An 18,524-nucleotide genomic window follows, 5' to 3' on the forward strand; every position below is an offset into this window, starting at 1 on the left:
GCCCTCCCCGGGCACTTGCGGGGGGCCCCCGGTGCTCCTGCCTGTCCCCCCTGCCTATCACCTAAGTAGTGAGCATGGCTAGTCAGGGGGTGCACCGGTACTCTCAGGGGGTGCATGTGCACCCCTGTGCACTGCCCCTGGCTCTAGCAAATGCTCTGCCATCACCCATTACCACAGCAGCAAACTTGTAGCAGCAGTGCAAATTAATGTAACTATTATAGGTATTGCTATGATGTAAGGTTACTAAGAAAGGGGAGAAAAAGGACTCAGAGATAAAGCAAGAAATTCCATGTGCATGATGCAATGATGCATTTAGTTACAACTCACACCCAAACTAAAGCACTATTCCAGTCCTGCAAACCTATATTCTACCTTAATGCATAGCCTGATGTCTCATATTTGAAACCATCCACTTAGGAGGGTGAGGTGGAATGGCATAAGGAAGGGACAGAAAGCAAAAGGTCAGTACATGGTGAGGCTTCAGAGCTCTAAAAGTAATCTATTGAGTCCTTCTTGGAATGACTCAACACAGTCAAACACTCCAAGAACAAAATCTGCTTGCAGAAGTGGGGGAGAGGGGGAAATCTGAACCCCTTTTCCTGCCTTAGGCACAGCAGAGCAAGATGTTAGAGCAGTGATTCTCAACCAGGTTGCTAAGGCACCTTGTGGTTCTGTGATATAATTTGAAGGGTTCCAGTACCCAGATGTGAGGAGATAAGCCAGGTGTGAATAGATAAGCAGGTAAACACAAGCTCAGGCTCCATGCTAGCCTCTACCTGGCCTTTCCTCCACCCCCACTGCCTGTAGTAAATTCATTTTTAAATGGGTATTGATCAATTCACCAAAGTTACGGAGGGGTGCCTTGAGGCTAAAAAGGTTGAGAACCACTGCTTTATCCACTTATCATCTGACAAAGTAGGCTGTCACAGCCTATGACAACTCATGCCTCTCTGAATTAGTTAATCTCTAAAGTGGTGAGTTTTAACCAGGATGCCAAAGAAGCCAAAAAGATAAAGGTGGTGTGAGGTGCTAAGCAAATAAGGGCAGGCTCAGGCTCTAGGTGTGAACAGATAAGCATATACAGGGTGGCTGACTCTTCTGTGCATGGTATTACATCATGACTGAGCATTTGGACAGACATTCAAAACCCTGAGCCGAAATTGATTCAATCTTTGCAGGTTAATCTAATCTGAAGAGACTGAACCAAGTTGCAAGTGGAAAGACATTCACTTTCCATTCTGGAAATGCAGGGACATACTTCCAGTGGCTGAGGCCAGAAGCCTGGAGGCGCTAAAGCAGCCCTCTCTTCCATTCCACCAAGAAGCTGAGCTGAGGGGGGACCATGGCCAGGCCTGGCAGGCCTGAGTATGACTGAGGAGGGGTTTAAACCTCTACCTTTGCCTGCAGGGTTTGGAGGGTGGGGGAAGAGGGAGCATGGCCAGACACCTGTGGCAGGGTGGGGTGGGGGTAGGGTTAGAGAGAGCCCTGCTCTCCACAGGGGCTCCCTGATACCTGGGAGCAATCTGATGACACAGTTCTACTGCCTGGCCCTGGAAGGGGACTCTTCCCCTTCATCCTCCTCTCTCTCTCCCGCTAAACCTGTCAAAGCTGGTGCTGATTGAGAAATCCAGTCTCCTTTTGGTTAACAGCAGGGCTGAAAAAACTTCAAATGGCTATTTGTACAAGGAAGCAACTCTCCTGCTGGGACATACTGGGCTGATGGATGGTTCATTTTATGTCCACACTCAAAATGATTATCAGAAGAAGAATAAGAAAATGAAGGAAAAGGCCTTTTGGTTGGGGCTGGACACCCCAGGGGCTGCATTAGTGTAAGCCATGAGCCCACAGGTGGCCACTCTTTGCTGCACTGCATGTGTGGACAGCTTCCCTCCCCCCACCCCAATCGCTGTATCTTGCAAGCAGGCAGCACCCCCCTGTAATGTACACATGGGAGAGTCCCACACCTCCGCACCATGGCCACAGGCTCTTCTGCTGCACTGGGTTGTGGGTTCCTTGAGAGCTGCAGGCTGTACTGTCCCATGCTGTGGGGCACGGACAGGCAGTGAAAGCAAGAGGCAGAGAGAGGAAGCCCAAAGCCGCAGTTGCTGCTGTAGCAGGAGCTACAGGGAAACAGCAGCTGAGCAGGAGCCTGGATGCTGCAGTTTAACTCTTTGGCTCTTGGGCCCTCAGCTGGACAACCTTGCACTAGGCAGATAAGTCAACAAAAGCTCTCACAGTAACCCATAGCTGCAACAAAAGCCAGCTTGCAAAACAAGCATATTCCAAGCACCTGGGAGCCAAAAGGTTGCTTTTTAAGTGCAGATCTCATTCATATGAATCGGGATCAGGAAGACAGGTGGAGTTTGAGCAGGAGTAACCCAAACAAAACCAGAACAAGATCTAGAGAGTTCTGGCTTTATCACAGTTAAGCTCCATTTGAAATCTATTCACAGTACTGGTGTTGAAATCCAACTGAAAAAAAAAGCAAAACAGGGCCAGGCATCAAAGTCACTGCTGTAAAAGGGTAGAGTTATTTTAGCACTGAATATGACAGTGAGTGATGCTTTGGGAATTTGGCTCTGCAGTGTCACGGACTGCTTGCTTGACATTCCCACCCCTCTGGACTTCTGCTTTTCAGACTGGGGCCTACTCCTCTCTGGGCTGCTGGATGCCATTGATATCAAGCTATTTGATGCAGTGATATAGCCCATCCCATTTAATTTGCACGTTTACCAAACTGAGAGAAAAAACACCCTAGAACAAATGGAAAAATAAATTGTAATTCACCAAAAATCAACTATTTCTTGAATTACAGGTTTTAATGATTTACAAATCTTCAGCATGTTACACTTCAGCATGTTACACTCTGAACTGAGTGTGTCATGACTCTCTGTCTTAAACTGGTGGAGACAATATGCCATTGTCATCAGCTCATATGTCCCAACTCTTGGTCAAGGTTGACATAAAATTATTTTTGACATTCTAGAGGGAGACAGACTTATTTTTTCTTGGTGATTTCAATGCCACAGTTGGAAGGGACTCCAACCTCTGAAACAGAACCATTGGCAAGGAACAAGTAGAAAAGACAAACTCCAGTGGCATCCTCCTCTTGATGTGCAGAACATGGACTTACCATCACCAACACCAACACCCTGTTTCACCAGAAAAACAGGTATAAGACATCATGGCAACACCCATGATCTAAGCATTGACACCTGATGGACTATGTCATCATCTGTGCCCAGGACTGCAAAAATGTCCACATCATCCAAGCTCTACTAGGAGCTGATGATTTCTAGAATGATCACCAACTCATCTGCTTGGTTATGTCATTCAAACTGGCTCCAAATAATAGCTGCAGCAGAAACAATGCGGATGGAAGATCAGTGCTGAAGGACTCAATGATCCAAGCAAGTAAGACCTCTTCCACAAGTGCCTCAATGAAAAACTTGTGAATTCCAATCAACAACAATAGAAGAATGTCAGCAGCATGTGGGGTGCCCTCAAGGCCACCATTACCAGTGCCTGTGAAGAGACACTTGAATTCTCTACCAGGAAACATCAAGACTGGTTTGATGAGAACCATTAGGAGATCCAAGAGTTGACTGATCGCAAGCGCAAGGCCTTTTGTGCTTGGTGAAGTGACACCAATTCCAAACAAAAGAAACTGAATCTCCAACAAGCCAAGCCAGAGATCCAAAGGAGGACCCATGATATGAAGAACAAATGACAGGATGAGAAGACAATGAAGATTCAACATCTGACATTCACGGTTTGTGTTGTTCCTTCAGAGCCACCAAAGCCATCTATGGTCCGAGCACTCAAGGACCAATCCCCTTGAAACCTAGGGATGAAGGAAACCTGATCAAGAAAAATGGAGCCACCAATGCCTGTTGGAAGGAATATTCTGAAGACCTTTTTCATGGAGACTCTGCTGTGCATGACAGTGTTCTCAACTCCATCCTGCAACATCCAGTCAGAGATAATCTTGGAATCCCTCCAACCCTTGATGAGGTAAAGAAAGCAATCAAGCAGATGAAGAACAACAAGGCATCTGGAGCAGATGGAATCCCTGCTGAAATCTTCAAACATGGAGGAGAGGAGCTCACATACAGATTCAGGCCCTCATCATAAGGATCTGAAATGACTAGGAAATTCTAGGTGACCACAGGGACACCATGATTGTGAAAGTCTTTAAGAAAGGAGACAAGCCCAGCTGTGTAAACTATAGAAGGATCACTTTGCTTTCCACCACAGGAAAGATCACTGTGAGAAAACCTCCTGAATTGTTTCCTTCCACTAGCTAAAGAGCTCCTCCCAGAATCTCAGTGTGGGTTTAGGGCATCAAGGGCCACAACTGACATGATCTTCACAGCTCACTAGCTGCAGGAGAAATGCCGGGAACAATATAAGCTTATTTACATACCCTTCTTTGACCTCATGAAAGCTTTAAACTTTATCTGTCAAGAAGTGTTGTGGAGGATCCTTCTGAAGTATGGATGCCTACCGAAATTTGTCACTATTCTCTGCCTGCATTATCACTCCAAGGCTGTTACCACTCTAACACTCTTCTTAATAATCCTTGCCATGATGCTATGTTTGACCACCACCAAGTTTCCAGCCAAAGTGGAGCTAAACTACTGAATGGACAGTAAGCTGTTCAACATCAGCTGACTCCAAGCCAAAACCAACCAGACCTCAATCATTGAGCTCCAGTATGCTGATGATGCTGTAGTGCATGCTTACTCGGAAGCAGACCTTTAGGCAATTGTCAGCGTCTTTACCGAGGCATACAAGTAAGTGGGACTGATGCTTAACATTCAGAAGCCTAAGGTCCTCCACCAACAAGCTCCTAAAGAACAGTCCCCAGATCCAGTAATCCAGATCCACAGTGAGACTCTGAAGAACTTTGGGTATTTCCCATATCTCAGAAGCCATGTCTCACAGGAGGCTGACATTGATGAAGAAATCCAACATAATCTGAAATGTCCTAGTGCAGCCTTTGGATGCCTGAGGAAATGGGTATTCAAAGACTGTGACATCAGATCCAAAACCAAGCTCATGGTTTATCAAGCAGTCATGATCCCCACCTTGCTGTACAGAACTGAGACACAGGCAACATACAGGAGACATCTAAAGTTGTTGGAGAAGTACCATCTGTGGCAGACAAGTAGGGGGAGCTCCAGCACTGAGCCACCCACCTCACTGCGCTCGACCATCTACCAAGCTCCGAGTGCTTCCCCTAGGATGCCTGACGTCTGGCCAACCCCTTCCTGGAGCACACCCGCAAGTCTGGGGTAAGCGCTGCCACCACCCAGGGGTCTGGATGGTTTCTGGTCCATGTGCCCCCTGGGGTACACAGGACTTGCAGTCCTTGGGGGTGCTTGACTCACTGTGAGAACTTGGGGTGCTTCCTTTAGTCTGAAGCACAAAAAGTAGCCTCCCTTAGTCAGCTAAGCATAGGGAGCATCCAGGAAGGCCCAATCCCTCTCCCTGCAAGTTCACCACTCTTGTTATAGTGGAGAGCTTTATTGGTTAAAGAGGATAGGCTTCTGTAAGGGGACAGGACAGAGAAACATCAAAGAATAACCTTACAGCAAACAGTGTCAGTGTAGTAGCTGGTTGGTACACTTCTACATTACAATAAGCTATATATCGAGATAAGTTTCAGGTAGTTTACTCACTTCAGCATTTTGAAAGAGAGAGAGAGTGAGAGCTGCAGATGTTCCAGTTGCTATGTGACCCGTAACATGGCTGCTCTCCCGCCCCCTGCACAGTCTTAGGTATATATAGAACTTTTCACATCACCCCTGAGACCCAATTATGGCCAGGTGCCAACCAATCAATTTAAAAAGCATCACTGCTCACCTGCAAGAGTGACAGGAGCGTGAGCCCCTGCCCCCATGCCATGAGGTCAGTGTTAACACAATAGGTCCACCTCCCTCTCACCTGGCCCAGGTCACGTAAGCAAAAATGTGGTTGCCTAGCAACCAGTTGACAGACAGGTGAGTAGACAATAGCAAGGAAAAACCTAATAGAAGAGTCTGGGAAGAGACTGGGATGGCATTCTTCCACACCATCTACGTCAATGCTGACTGTGGAAGGTCCTCTGAATCCAGCAGGAAGACAGATGCACCAACATTAGCATCCTCCTATAAGCAAACACCATGAACATGGAGGCGATGATCACCTGACAGCAATTTTGTTGGGCTGCCCGTCATCTGGATGTCCAAATCCAGACTCCCAAAGCAAGTTTTATTCTCCCAGCTCAGCCAAGGCATGCACTCAAGAGGACAACAGAGAAAGCACTTCAGGGATGTCCTCAAGGCCAAGTAAAAAAAAATGCAATATCGATGTCAGTTCATGGAACACCATTGCCCAGGACCACCCCAAGGAGGAAGAGTCTGCTGCCAGGGATCTCAGTACTTTGAAACCTCACAACAACAGGAGATGGAAAAGCAGGAGTAGCAGAAATGGCATGTCAGGGACCAAATCAAGAATCCAGCACCACCCATCAGAGATGGAAACACATGTCCCAGCTGCATTAGTCTGTTCATCCCAGATAGGCCTCATCAGCCATCTTTAGGCACACAGATAAGACAATCATGGAAGACAGTCATCCTCAACTACAATGGTGTCACGGTGTGAGGTCCCCAGGGATGGCCGTGATAACCCTAGGGCTCCGTGACCGTGCCTGCTCCACCCTGCAGGTGCCTTCTAATCTTTCCTGCCATATCCTGTTGGTTGAAATAATAAGTTGGGAGGCTGCCCAAGAGTTTGTGGGGGCACGGTCCTGCTGACTCCCACTAGAGCCTGATCCCTTGCCAGGTCTCACTCAAAGCCCCTAAGCCTAATGGGCTACATGCCTGGCTCCAAAACCATCCCTTTACCATGCCCCAAGCCTGTAGTGGTGCTTTCTGGTGCTGGGGTACCTTCAACCGCCTCTAGCAGCACCCTCTGGGGCTGGGGTCCCTTCACGCCCTGTAGCGGCGCCCTCTGATGCTGGGGTCCCTTCACCCCCTGTAGTGGCATCCTCCGGTGCTAGGCTCCCTATGCCCAGTCGCTGTGCTCTCTCTGGTGCTGGGCTCCCTGCAGCCCTGTTGCTGTGCCCTCATTGGCACTGGGCTCACATTAGGACTAATGAGGTCCCCTCCTCCCCAAATAGCTTCATCCCGGTCCACCAGATTAAAAAAAACAACATAAATACAAGCCCCTGGGCTATAACATAACAACAACAATAACACTGTAGTTTACACTCTGCCTCTTTAAGGAGGGAAGCTTCTCCCTCAACTGTGTGCGCCTCCTAGCCCCAGATACTTTAAGAGCTCATAGATTCATAGATGTTTGGGTTGGAAGGGACCTCAGTAGATCATTGAGTCCGACCCCCTGCCCTGGGCAGGAAAGAGCACTGGGGTTAGATGACCCCAGCCAGGTGCATGTCTAGCCTCCTCTTAAAGACCCCCAAGATAGGGGAAAGCACCACCTCCCTTGGAAGCCCATTCCAGGTTCTGGCAACCCTTACCGTAAATAAGTTTTTCCGGATGTCTAACCTAAATCAGCTCTCCTTCAGTTTGCGGCCATTGTTCCTAGTTCTTCCAAAGGGTGCCCTGGTGAACAGAGCATCTCCTATTCCTTGCTCCCTCCCTCTCTCCCCCCTGATGAATTTGTAGGCAGCCACAAGATCACCTCTCAGCATTCTCTTGCATAGGCTGAAGAGATCCAAGTCCCTCAATATCTCCTTGTAGGGCTTTTCCTGCAGGCCCCTAACCATATGAGTGGCCCTCTTCTGAACCTTCTCAAGGTTGTCCATGTCCCTCTTGAAGTGTGGCACCCAAAACTGGACACAGTACTCCAACTGTGGCCTGACCAATAGAGAGGAAGTATCACCTCCCTGGACCTGTTTATCATGCTAATGCATGATAAAGTGTGGTTAGCTTTACTGATCGCTTCGTCACATTGATAACTGATGTTCATCTTGGTGTCAACAATGACTCCAAGATCCCTGTCCACTGCTGTGCTGCTGAGAAGGTCATCCCCCAGCCTGTAAATGTGTTGGTGGTTCTTTTTGCCCAGGTGCAGCACTTTGCACTTGTCTTTGTTGAACTGCATCCTATTATGTTTTGCCCACTTTTCCAACCTGTCCAGATCCACCTGGATTCATTCCCTACCCTCTGGCGTGTTAACTTTACCCCATAACTTGGTATCATCTGCGAATTTGGACAGAGTGCTTTTCCAGCTCCTAGAGCCCATTAGTCTTACCAGCAGCAGAATAGTCAACTAAGCATCTCTGAGTAGCATTTCTGCAAAAGCTCCTTAACCCTGGCTACTGACAGAGAACTAAACCCCTGCCAGCCCCAGCCCTGGGGCTTATATGTGCCCAGGACCCTGTTTCCTTCTGGTCCATTGACTGTGTGCAGGTGCTAGCTAATAACCTGATTAACCTGCTGCCAAGGCAACCTGCAGCTGTAGAGCCCTGCCTGGCTCTCAGGGCTCCCTAGTTAAGCTGCCTCTGCTCTTGAAGGAGCAGGCACACCTTAGTGCCCTGCAACACCCCCCGCCACACCTTAAGATCCAAACTCACCAGAGTGGGTCTTTAGTCTTTGCAGCGCCGCATTCTTCTTTTCATGCTTCTCTTGGCCTTTCTTCTGCCACCTGATACCTCGGGAATAACGAAGCAGAGCTTTCCAGGCTCTTCCTGCTTGCGTTTTTCCCAAGGGTGCACCATGTGGGATTTCATGGGAGCTACCCCACTACAGGTAGTCCCTCCACATTAGCCAACCTTGGTAAGGTGGATTTTAGGCAGGTCCTGGTTCCCTTCCTCCAGAAACAAACAGGAAAATATCTTCTATGCTACTCCCTGTGTCTTCTGCTCTGGTTGACTCTTTTTCCTCAAGCTAAGCCCTCAAGTGTGAAGCTGGAGCATGTTCTCTCCTCCAAAAAGGCCTGCCCTCTTGAGGTACATTCTCTTTCTCATCTCAGGCTTGGCTATGTTTGATCCTTATGTGCCCTGGTTCTCTTCTTCTCCAGGTGAGGTGCACTCTTATTTGTCTACCTTTGGCTTCTTGCAAGTCCATCAGTCTTCCCCAAAGTTCCCACTGCATTCTTAGAGCCCATTGGGCATATTTTTCATTGAGGCCCCCCGGCTCTTCAGCCTGCTTCCCCACTATGAATTCAACCATTACCTCTCTTCCAGTGCATGTCTCTGCATTACGTCACACCGGGACTTGGGCTGCTTTGATCTCTGGCCTCTAGGCTTTGGGTCCTTCACCTTTTGAGAGTGACTTTGGCACAACGGCTCACTTAGATTGGACTCCTCTGTTTTCTTCTCAGTTGCGATGCCTGCCCCTTTCACTTCTATTTGCTTCATTCCGTCTGTCACCGTTAATATTCTCGCTTCAAGCCTAGTGGCAAGTTCTTCTAGTTTCTCCCTTAGTCGGTCCATCTTCTTCATATGCTGGCTTATCAGCTGGCCCCATTTCTGATCGAAACACCCCACAATAGCTGTCTGGATCACTTCCCATATGGGTGTGGGATCTATCCCTGGGGACCCATCTATCATGGTGTTCTTTTCCTACTGCACTGGTCCCATCTCATCTCTTGGACTCGCTAGACTCAAGTATCCACGTAGTTCTGTGTGTTCCTGGGATTTCATGACCCCTAGCCATACAGCCCCTAGCTGTCTCTCAGTCTCCATTAAGGATTCTTTCAAACCCTTAAGTTCTTGAAAGTGGATTTGGTGTTCAGCTTTAGCCACACTGTAACAGAGTCACAGCCGCGACTCGGTTACTAAGATGGGGTAGCAGCTGCCGGAGATTAGAACATCCGGGAAATGGGGAACATAATAACCCAGGCAGCCAATGAGGACCCAGGAAAGAGAAATAGAGAGAGGGAGGAAACTTCCCAAGGTTGCCTTCGGGCACTTAATGATTGAAAGGAGCGGGAGAGAAGCCCTACGGCAAGGAATATGGAGAGAGTCCAGAAGACAGGGACTCACTCCCAGACGACAAAGGGATTTTGGGGGATCGACACGCCCCCCCCAATTCGTGTCCTACCTGGAAAGACAGCCTCTGCGGTGAGTCTTAAAAACGAAGCAGCAGCGCAGAAAATCCTGCAGCTCCGGGGGCACAGCGTGGCGGGATTCCCCGAACGGGAGGCGAGAGAGGATTCCCCGAGCAGGAGGAGCAGAGGAGAGAGAAGAGAGAGAGAAAAAGAGGGCAAAGGAGCACCCGATCCCGCCCTGAAGGCACAGTACCCCAATCCCTCACCAGAGAGTGAAGGGAGGCGGAGAGACAGAAAGTGAAAGAAAGAAAAAAAAGGGAAACTGTGACTGAGCCACGCTTCGCATGCCGGCACAAGCCACAGCCGGGGAATCCCGGTGTCGGCGTTAATCAACCGCTAACGAGGCAATTAGCGGCTGATCATCAAATTAACAACTAGTCCTTACCGTTTGAAACAGTCGGCGAGGACTCACGTGGCGAACTCCTTGTTGCCTGGTGTTCCAAGAGAGCATAACAGGCTAAGGATAATAAAGCACTCTGGACTAAGATCTGGCCAGCGTGTTCCTTACCGCGGTACCGGCGTGTAACAACTCTTCCTTCCCCTAAAATTTGCATTTAGATCAAGTCGTGGCAGGCAGGAATTGGGGGGGAGCTACAGGAGAACCAGGTACCCAGGACGGTCGCGCTGACGCACACCAATGTGTTCTGCCAACTGTGCCCCCAGTGCAACCGGCCGCTCTTGCAGCGTGTTCGTAGCCTGTAGTATCTGTGGCTTCCCCTCTGTTTCAATGGGTGTTGCACAGTATGTCTAGCACCCATGACTAACCAATCTCTCTCCTCTCACAGGGCCACTTCTCTGGCCATGCTTGCTTCTAGCAGGGCCTTCAGGGACTGCACCTCTGCCCCAAGTTGGCCTTTTTCTTTGCCCAGACTTTGCAGCTGAGTTCATAAGGCATCATACTCTTCCATTCTGGCTTTTACCTCTGCTTCAAGGGACGACATCTGGTCATACAAAGCTTTGTAATTTTCCATTCATCCCCTCACTTTCTCCATTTCTTTTGATATAGCCTTCCCTGTCTCCCTCTGACTGGGTACGGCTTTCAATTCATTCTTCCTGCAGCTTTCACAAGGTATTCTGCTTGGATGCTTCATTGTTGCCAACTCTCCAGCTTTTCATGCAACTCCTCTATCTGGTCCTCTTGGCTCTGCAGTTCTTTTTGTAGGGCCCCTATAAGGCCTTTTGACACTTCCAGTCATCAAACAACATCCGCCTGTTTGTCTGTCTGGGCTATGCAGGCTTCAGGAGACCTTGTCATCCATGCTGTCACCTCCTTCTGTATTTTCTGCAACTTCTCCCACTTCTTGCTCTTCTCAGCCTCATTTGCAATGAGCTGCTCCAAAACTCAAGTCTCTTCAGCCTCTGCAGCAATCAGACACTTGATTTCTTTGGACCCTCCTTTTTCTTGCCGGTTTGCACCTGCACCTCTAAAGTGGCCACTTTTGCTTTGACTTGCTCATTTTTTGATTTCATGACTGCCAACTCCCATTCTAAATGAGCGCCTCTTTCCTCTGTCTCTTCTGCTCGTAACTGCCATGTGAAGGCCTCTTGTTTCAGACCATCCATGGTCTCTGTCTCAGCCATAGTCCTCCCCTGGCCTTACTTCTTTCTTGGCCTGGACCTCAAGTCTTCCCTCTTTCAGTCTCTAACAGTGGTCCTTTCTACCCTCAGGTCTTCCTCCTGAGCCTTGGTGCTGCTGCCTTACAATAAACTTCTCCCAGATTTTATTCTGGCCCAAAGGTTCATTTCTCTTCTCAGGGACACAGGTTTCTTCCCCACGTATGGCCAAGTTCCTGGCCAATGCACCACTTGTCAGAGCGTGGGATCCTCAGGGATGGCCATGATGACCATTGGGCTCTGTGACTGTACCTGCTCTACCCTGCGGACACCTTTTAATCTCACCCACCACATCTTGCTGGTTGAAATAATAAATTGAGAGGCTGCCCACAAGTTTGTGTGGTCACGGTCTTACTAAACCCCACTAGACCCTACTGATCTTGGATTCCTTGCCGGGTCTCACTCAAAGTCAGTGCCTCTCAAGACACCCTAAGCCGTGTGGGCTAGATGTGTGTCTCCAAAACTGCCCCTTTACCACACCTCATGCCTCCCAGATTGTACTGAAATGTTGTCCCTTTTGATGAGGCCATAGTCTAGCTCGGCCGGCTGTTGTCACTGGGCCCTTGGCCCCAATAGCTGTGCCCTCTGGTGCTGGGATCTCTTCACCCCCTGTAGCGGCGCTCTCTGGTACTGGGCTCCCTATGCCTAGTTGCTGTGCCTTCTTTGGCACTGGGCTCCTTGCAGCCCTCCTGGTGCTTCCTCACTGGCACTGGGCTCCCTGCAGTCCTGTCACTATGCCCTCACTGGTGCTGGGCTCGCTTCAGCCCTAATGAGGCCTCTTCCTTCTGGTCCATCGGATTCAAATAACAATATAAATACAAGCCTCTGGGCTATAATGTAACAACAGCAATAACACTGGAAGTCGTCACACTCTGCCCCTTTAAGGAGGCAAGCTTCTCCCTCAACAATGTGTGCCTCCTAGCCCCAGATACTTTAGGAGCTCCTACAGCCCATTAGTTTTACCAGCAGCAGAATAGGCAACTAAGCATCTCTGAGTAGTGTTTCTGCAAAAGTTCCTTCCCCCTGGCTGCTGAAAAAGAACTAACCTCCTGCCAGCCCCAGGGCTTGTGTGTGCCCAGGGCTGTTTTCTTCCAGTCAGCTGACCGTGTGCAGGTGCCAGCTAATACCCTGATTAGCCTAATGCCAAGGCAACCTGCAGCTGTGGAGCCCTATTCTAGCTCTTGGGGGTCCCTAGCTAAGCTGCCTCTACTTTTGAAGAAGCAGACACACCTTAATGCCCTGCAACAAACGGATTGAGAAAGACACTTCCTCTCTTTTCTGGCTTTTCAGATTTTACAAATATTTGAGGCTGGAGTCTCATAAAAAAGACTGCTTTTTGTGTTGCACTTAGAAATATGTTGCACATCGGTGCTACTCTACCAACAGCAATGGAGTACTCATCTATTTTCTCTACAATAGTCCAGGTATTTGTTTCCCAACGTTGTTTCTGCATTAAAGAAAGAAAACATAGCTCATCCCACATGTAACATGGCATTTATTTATATTTTCTTTAGCCTATAGACTAGCTAAGGTAATACAGTTTGTATTTAACCTTGTAGGTATGAGTATAGCATTGAGAAGTGCAACATTTTCATCTGCAGCCCAATTTCACCAGCAAATTCTCAGGGAAGCCTGTTTCAAGTTCCAGGATTCTGTGTTACCAGCAGTGACAAGACTATCATTGAATGGAGAATGGGACTTCAACAATAAAGTTTTCAGCATTGCTGGGCTACTCAGGAACTTGTCCAGACTAAGGACATGATGAAAACAGCCAGACTCACAGTAAGCTGTGCACAAACTAATGGCAATGGAGCTTAGGCTGTTTGTAACTGCAGCTCTTGCTTTATAGTGGGTTACAATAACTATAGATGGTGCTCAGAAGCTTTGGTTCTGTCCATTAAAGTGATGTTATAAATGACATTATAAAGTTCCACATCCACTGTGCAGACAAGGTTCCTTGGGTGAATTTGATATCTTTTATTAGACCAACCCAAATAGTTGGAGAATAGTTATTAAGCAAGCTTTTGGGTTCAAAAACCCTTCGTCAGGCTAAGGAAGTTTCAGCAGTTGGTGTGTGCACTTTGGTCTAATAAAAGATATCAAATTCACCCAAGGAACCTTGTCTGCCTATGTCCTTAGACCAACACGGCTACAACCTACACCCCTACATCCACTGTGCTTCACTCATTTCCCCTTCACATTTATGTGGGTTGCGATAACAATTAACACCCCTGTAACCTTTCCTCAGGAGCTGAGAGTCAAGCTGGACAGCTCCCTATTGCATGCATCATCTCAAGTAACATATTCTCCAGGCCAGATTGTGCCTTCCAAGACACCTAAGTAACAATAAAGACATAATGTGGCCTTCAAAGGCTTTTATTTTGGGCGATGACGCACAAGTATAAAGAACTCTCAGGTTCATTTTTGGACACAGAGCAGTTAAAAAATATTATTTTACTTACAATCAGAGCACATTAGGAAAAGAAATCAGTTAATACGTAGGGAACCCCAGGATGCTATTGTTACAGACAGAGCTTGAAGTCTCAGAACTGTTAGCATGACCCAGATATTGCAATCTATTAATCTTTGGCTAGTCCTATCTTAATGTTCGAGTTATGGTTGAGGATATAACCTACTTTCACTGAACAGACACTTCTGGAATAGCCACCAAACCTAAGGTTAAACACACTGCAGATGTTTCAGTTTCTATTTTACCTGATGTTTTCATCTAAAATGGGTCTTCAATATTAATTTAACATTATTATTTTAGCACAGTGGTGCTATATATTCCCTTAGGAAGCAGCGTGTGCTGATGTGACCCAGCAATCTATTATGTAATCAGTGCAGTCTGCTTTTCCTTGCCAGATATCATCAATAGCTCCTGGAACATTAATCTGTCCTAGACAGCTGGACCCTGGAGATAAGAACAGTGAGGGGCCACCTGGACTCGCACATTGTTTCAGGAAGTAGGGAATGGGGTGTGTGTTGTTACAGACAGATCATGGTAATTCTTTAAAAACATCACCTACTACCCATGCCATTTACAGCTCCTTCACATATTGATCATACAATATAAAATAATACAGAGTAAAGCTGGAGGAGGGGATTTCACAAAAACACTGTAATAAGGAGATCACAGGCTACATTACTCAGAATGGTATTTAGTGCCAAGTGCTTGAGATTCTCACAATATTGCAAATCCATTTTAAGACGGCTCAGCTGGCCCAGAACTCTTACTTATGGCGCAGGTGGTCTGGCATTCATACCCTAGAGTAGCTGTTTTCGGGGAAGAGAAAATGACGGGACTGTTCACCTCTGAAGTTCAAGATTTGTATTACTTTAGTAAACAGAAGTAATTGGGGACAATGCAGGAATCACTGGGTAAAATTCTGTCCTGTGTCAACTTAGATGATCTAATGGTCCTTTCTGGCCTTAAAATACCTCCAAACCTTTCCCCCTTTCCAAGCTCATTATGGCTTTGTCTAGATTAGAATTTGTGATTCTGGTAATTGGATCCCCTCATGACTGTAAGCACAACCCAGACTCTCCACAAATATGTCTTCCAGGACACAAAATTTGTGGTTCGTACCTAGCTTTTGTCCAGCATCATTTGGTTCATACCATGTCACACAGGTGTGAACCAACACTTGCCAACACCAGACTAAAACTTATGTTTATGTCAGAACCACCTAATGAGTCTGTAATTCACTGAGAAAACCTCTCAGCTCCAAGACAGATAGCTGAGAGTTTGCTCTTCCTCCGGTGCTTACCTGAGGGGTAGACAATTAGTTTGGCCAGAGGGCCACTTAGGGAGTTTTTGTGAGCGGTCACAGACCTGGGTCAGCACACCCACCACACCCCCCTTGCCACAGCTCATCAAAACTCCCTAAGTGGCCCCTTCATGCAGCAGGGCAGCTGGGATGGGGCTGTGCCCAGGCAGGGAGCAGCATCCAGGAGCAGGACAGGTGGGCAGGGACAGGGCCGGGGCTGGGATCAGAACTGTGGGGCAATGACAGTGCAGGGCTGGGGCCTGAGGCAATGCTGTGATCTGCTGTGTCCAGGAGTAGGATGGGCAGGAGAGGCTGGGGATCAGGATTGGGATTGAGGGGAAGTGACAGCATGGGGTGGGGCCTGGGGCAGAGCTGTGATCCACTTCCCACACACCCCTGCCAATGGAACCGACACCTGTCGCAAGGGCGTATGGCCAGCATATCACGGCTCTGCCCCAGGCCCCAGCCCCACACTGTCACTGTCCCGCAGTCCTGATTCTGATCCCTGGCCCTGCCTGCCTGTCCTGCTCCTGGACGTAGCTCCCCACCTGCTCATGACCCACATCCCAGCAGCCCAGCCTCATGCCCTGCCCGCATGAGTCCCCTCCCCGGCAGATGGGCCAGGATGCCTGGGCAGCGAGGCTAGGTATGGCAGCAGCAACCAGAAAGAGCCACCGTAGGGGCTGCCAGGAAACAGTCTGGCAGCTGCACCACCCCAGCCCCATTGTGTGCCTAGGGGTGGTGAGACCAGTCGCATGCTCCATGGCTCAAGTTGTGCCCTGCACCTGGGCCACGTGAGGCCAAGGGACCTGCTGCAGGCTGGGCAAAATCAAAATGCCTTGGTGGGCTTGATCCAGCCTGTGGGCAGTATTTTGCCCACACCGGCTTACCCTGTGTACTGCAACTGATCTCTGCCTGAAAGAGACTGAGAAGCAAGTAAACAAACATCCTTCAGAAGAGATTTTAAGCCACGCCCCCTTCAGGGACTATCTGACAGAAGTGCAGAGAGAGGTTCTGGATGGATATAGTAGACATTGTGGTCCATGGTTGCTGAGACTTGTAGCTAATTTCCAAATACCCCAATTTTTCCCCAAAGCATCAATTCTAATTCATGCGCTATTTGCTACTTGCTGAAAGTCCAACTTTGTTCTCCTCTCTGGCTTTGCTTTTTGCCTCAGTTACCTCTATCACTTCACCGTATTAGTGCCACAAATAACAGCACATTGTGGTAGAGGGGGGAGGCAGGGGGAGGGAATGACAGGCAAGGGGATGAACCTGATAATCTGTTGCAACTGTTGAAGTGGCATCAATATCAGCACTATTTCCACTGAGTAACTGCAACAGTAGCTCTGAAAACACACACACACACACACTCATCAGATGTCGCTTACACACACACATACAGGCACAGCAGAGGACTCTTACCTTAGTCTCTTTGATCTTGACAGCAATCACTTGTTTACGCTGCCGGATGATTTCCATGAGCTCATCACATTCCTCCATCAGCTTGGCCTCATGCATGGCTGTATTCACCTAGCCAGAAATATCAGAAATCCCAAACTGTTACAAGGTGATGCACTGACTCTGAGCCTGGCCACTCTAGGAGCTCTGACAGCTCAGACAGACAGATAAGCAAAAGCTTCTCATCTTGGACCCCATCTTGTCACCTGAGGTGTGAACCATTCCAATGCCAGCTGCCAGAGCCAGGGACGGAAGTGGAGAGAGCACATAATACTCCTTAATGTTTGCTATTGTACTTGGAACAAAAATAGAAGCAAGGTAACACGTTCTGTATTTATTTCTGCTTCAGCTGGAGGAATAAAGAGGCCAACAAGGGATGTGAAGCACCCACCCAGCATTAACCTTTTCAGAGCTGGGGCTTGGGTTTGTGGATTTAAGGTAAATAATGGGTCTCTTAAGGACACTGGACAGCTGTAATCCCTGGACACATACAGTGTGTTCAGTAGTAATAGAAGGAGACTCAAAATTACATTTCTTAATAAATTAAATGAATTGCATTTTCACCTGACAAAATCTGAGCCTACTTTTGAACACACAGCCCAGTGCAGGCAGCTCTGCTATTAGAATCTTCCTAGTCCCATTAAGATGCAGGGGACTGGTAGATGCCTCAACATGTCTGTTCCTAGCTCATCTGTATGAAGGATATATCCAAAGGGCAATCCTCATGATTGATTTTGACAAAGAAAAGGCTTTGTGGCCACATCAAACAGCATGCGATTGCAGAACAGGCCTCTCTATGCTGTCACCTTCAAAGCACACGGAGACAGAATAAAATGTGAGGGTAAATTAGGCTTCCAACACAATAACAGCCAGCAACTAGAAAGGAAAGAGTTTTGCTACATCACACTACAGAGCAGAAACCATTGCTTTCCTGTAAGCAGATGCATCTAAAATGATGCAGCATTTATACAGCAGATGAAACACTACTTAGTTTAAAAATAGATCAAAGTACCCAGTCTGGTTCATAAAGGTCAGTAGTGAAGTGCTAGCTCACCTCGGGGCCTAGTACAGGAAAGTGACTGTGGCATCAAAGTGCTCTGTACAAGCAAGAGTGAAAACCAACTAGCCTAGTGGGGACAGAGGGAGGAGAGGCTGAGGCAAGTAATGAAGAGCACTGAAGATCCCAATCAGCAAGGGATCTGCAGTGTTTTAATGAAAGGGATGAGTCCAGATGCAAACAAATACAAATGGGAATCACAGACAAGCTTGCTGCAGGCTTCTGTACTACTGAAGCCAGCTTTTTCATTCTGGTTTTACCCCAGTTGCTCTCCCCAGTGCTGTTTTAATTTGGTCTGAGGCATTGCAGAAGCCTACATTTATGAGTGCCAGTGAAAAGGCCCAGGCATGAAAAAGCCTCTGTGCTCCTTCCTGTTAGCTACTCTTGGCTGATGTCAAATGGACTTGAGGGTGCCCACCATCGCTGAGGATGGAGACTTCAGTCCTAGGACCAGCTTCAGCACTGGCAGCAGCAGGGTAAGTCCTACCCCCATGAACCAGTCAGTCTGGCTCAGTCTTACTCCAGAGGCACTCCAGTGTCACACTCCATCACTGCCCCCTCTG

The 18,524-nt window shown here is 48.1% G+C and overlaps 1 protein-coding gene across 3 annotated transcripts in view; it reads right to left on the reverse strand.

Annotated features, from left to right (window-relative positions):
* Positions 1-18,524, reverse strand: part of MID2 (midline 2) — a 386,515-nt gene that overhangs the window by 112,329 nt on the left and 255,662 nt on the right. For 2 of the 3 annotated variants that reach the window (XR_003095882.1, XM_006031563.3), the window contains exon 4: positions 16,869-16,976. The exons of the other annotated variant lie outside the window; for it this stretch is intronic. Coding sequence is in view for 1 of the 2 variants with exons in the window: in XM_006031563.3 (XP_006031625.1) it covers positions 16,869-16,976 (108 nt within the window). In the remaining variant the exon portion in view is untranslated. The remainder of the gene's footprint in view (positions 1-16,868; positions 16,977-18,524) is intronic. 3 annotated transcript variants of the gene reach the window in all.

The sequence above is a fragment of the Alligator sinensis genome, unplaced genomic scaffold (genome assembly GCF_000455745.1).
Source record: "Alligator sinensis unplaced genomic scaffold, ASM45574v1 scaffold414_1, whole genome shotgun sequence".
NCBI lineage: Eukaryota > Metazoa > Chordata > Crocodylia > Alligatoridae > Alligator > Alligator sinensis.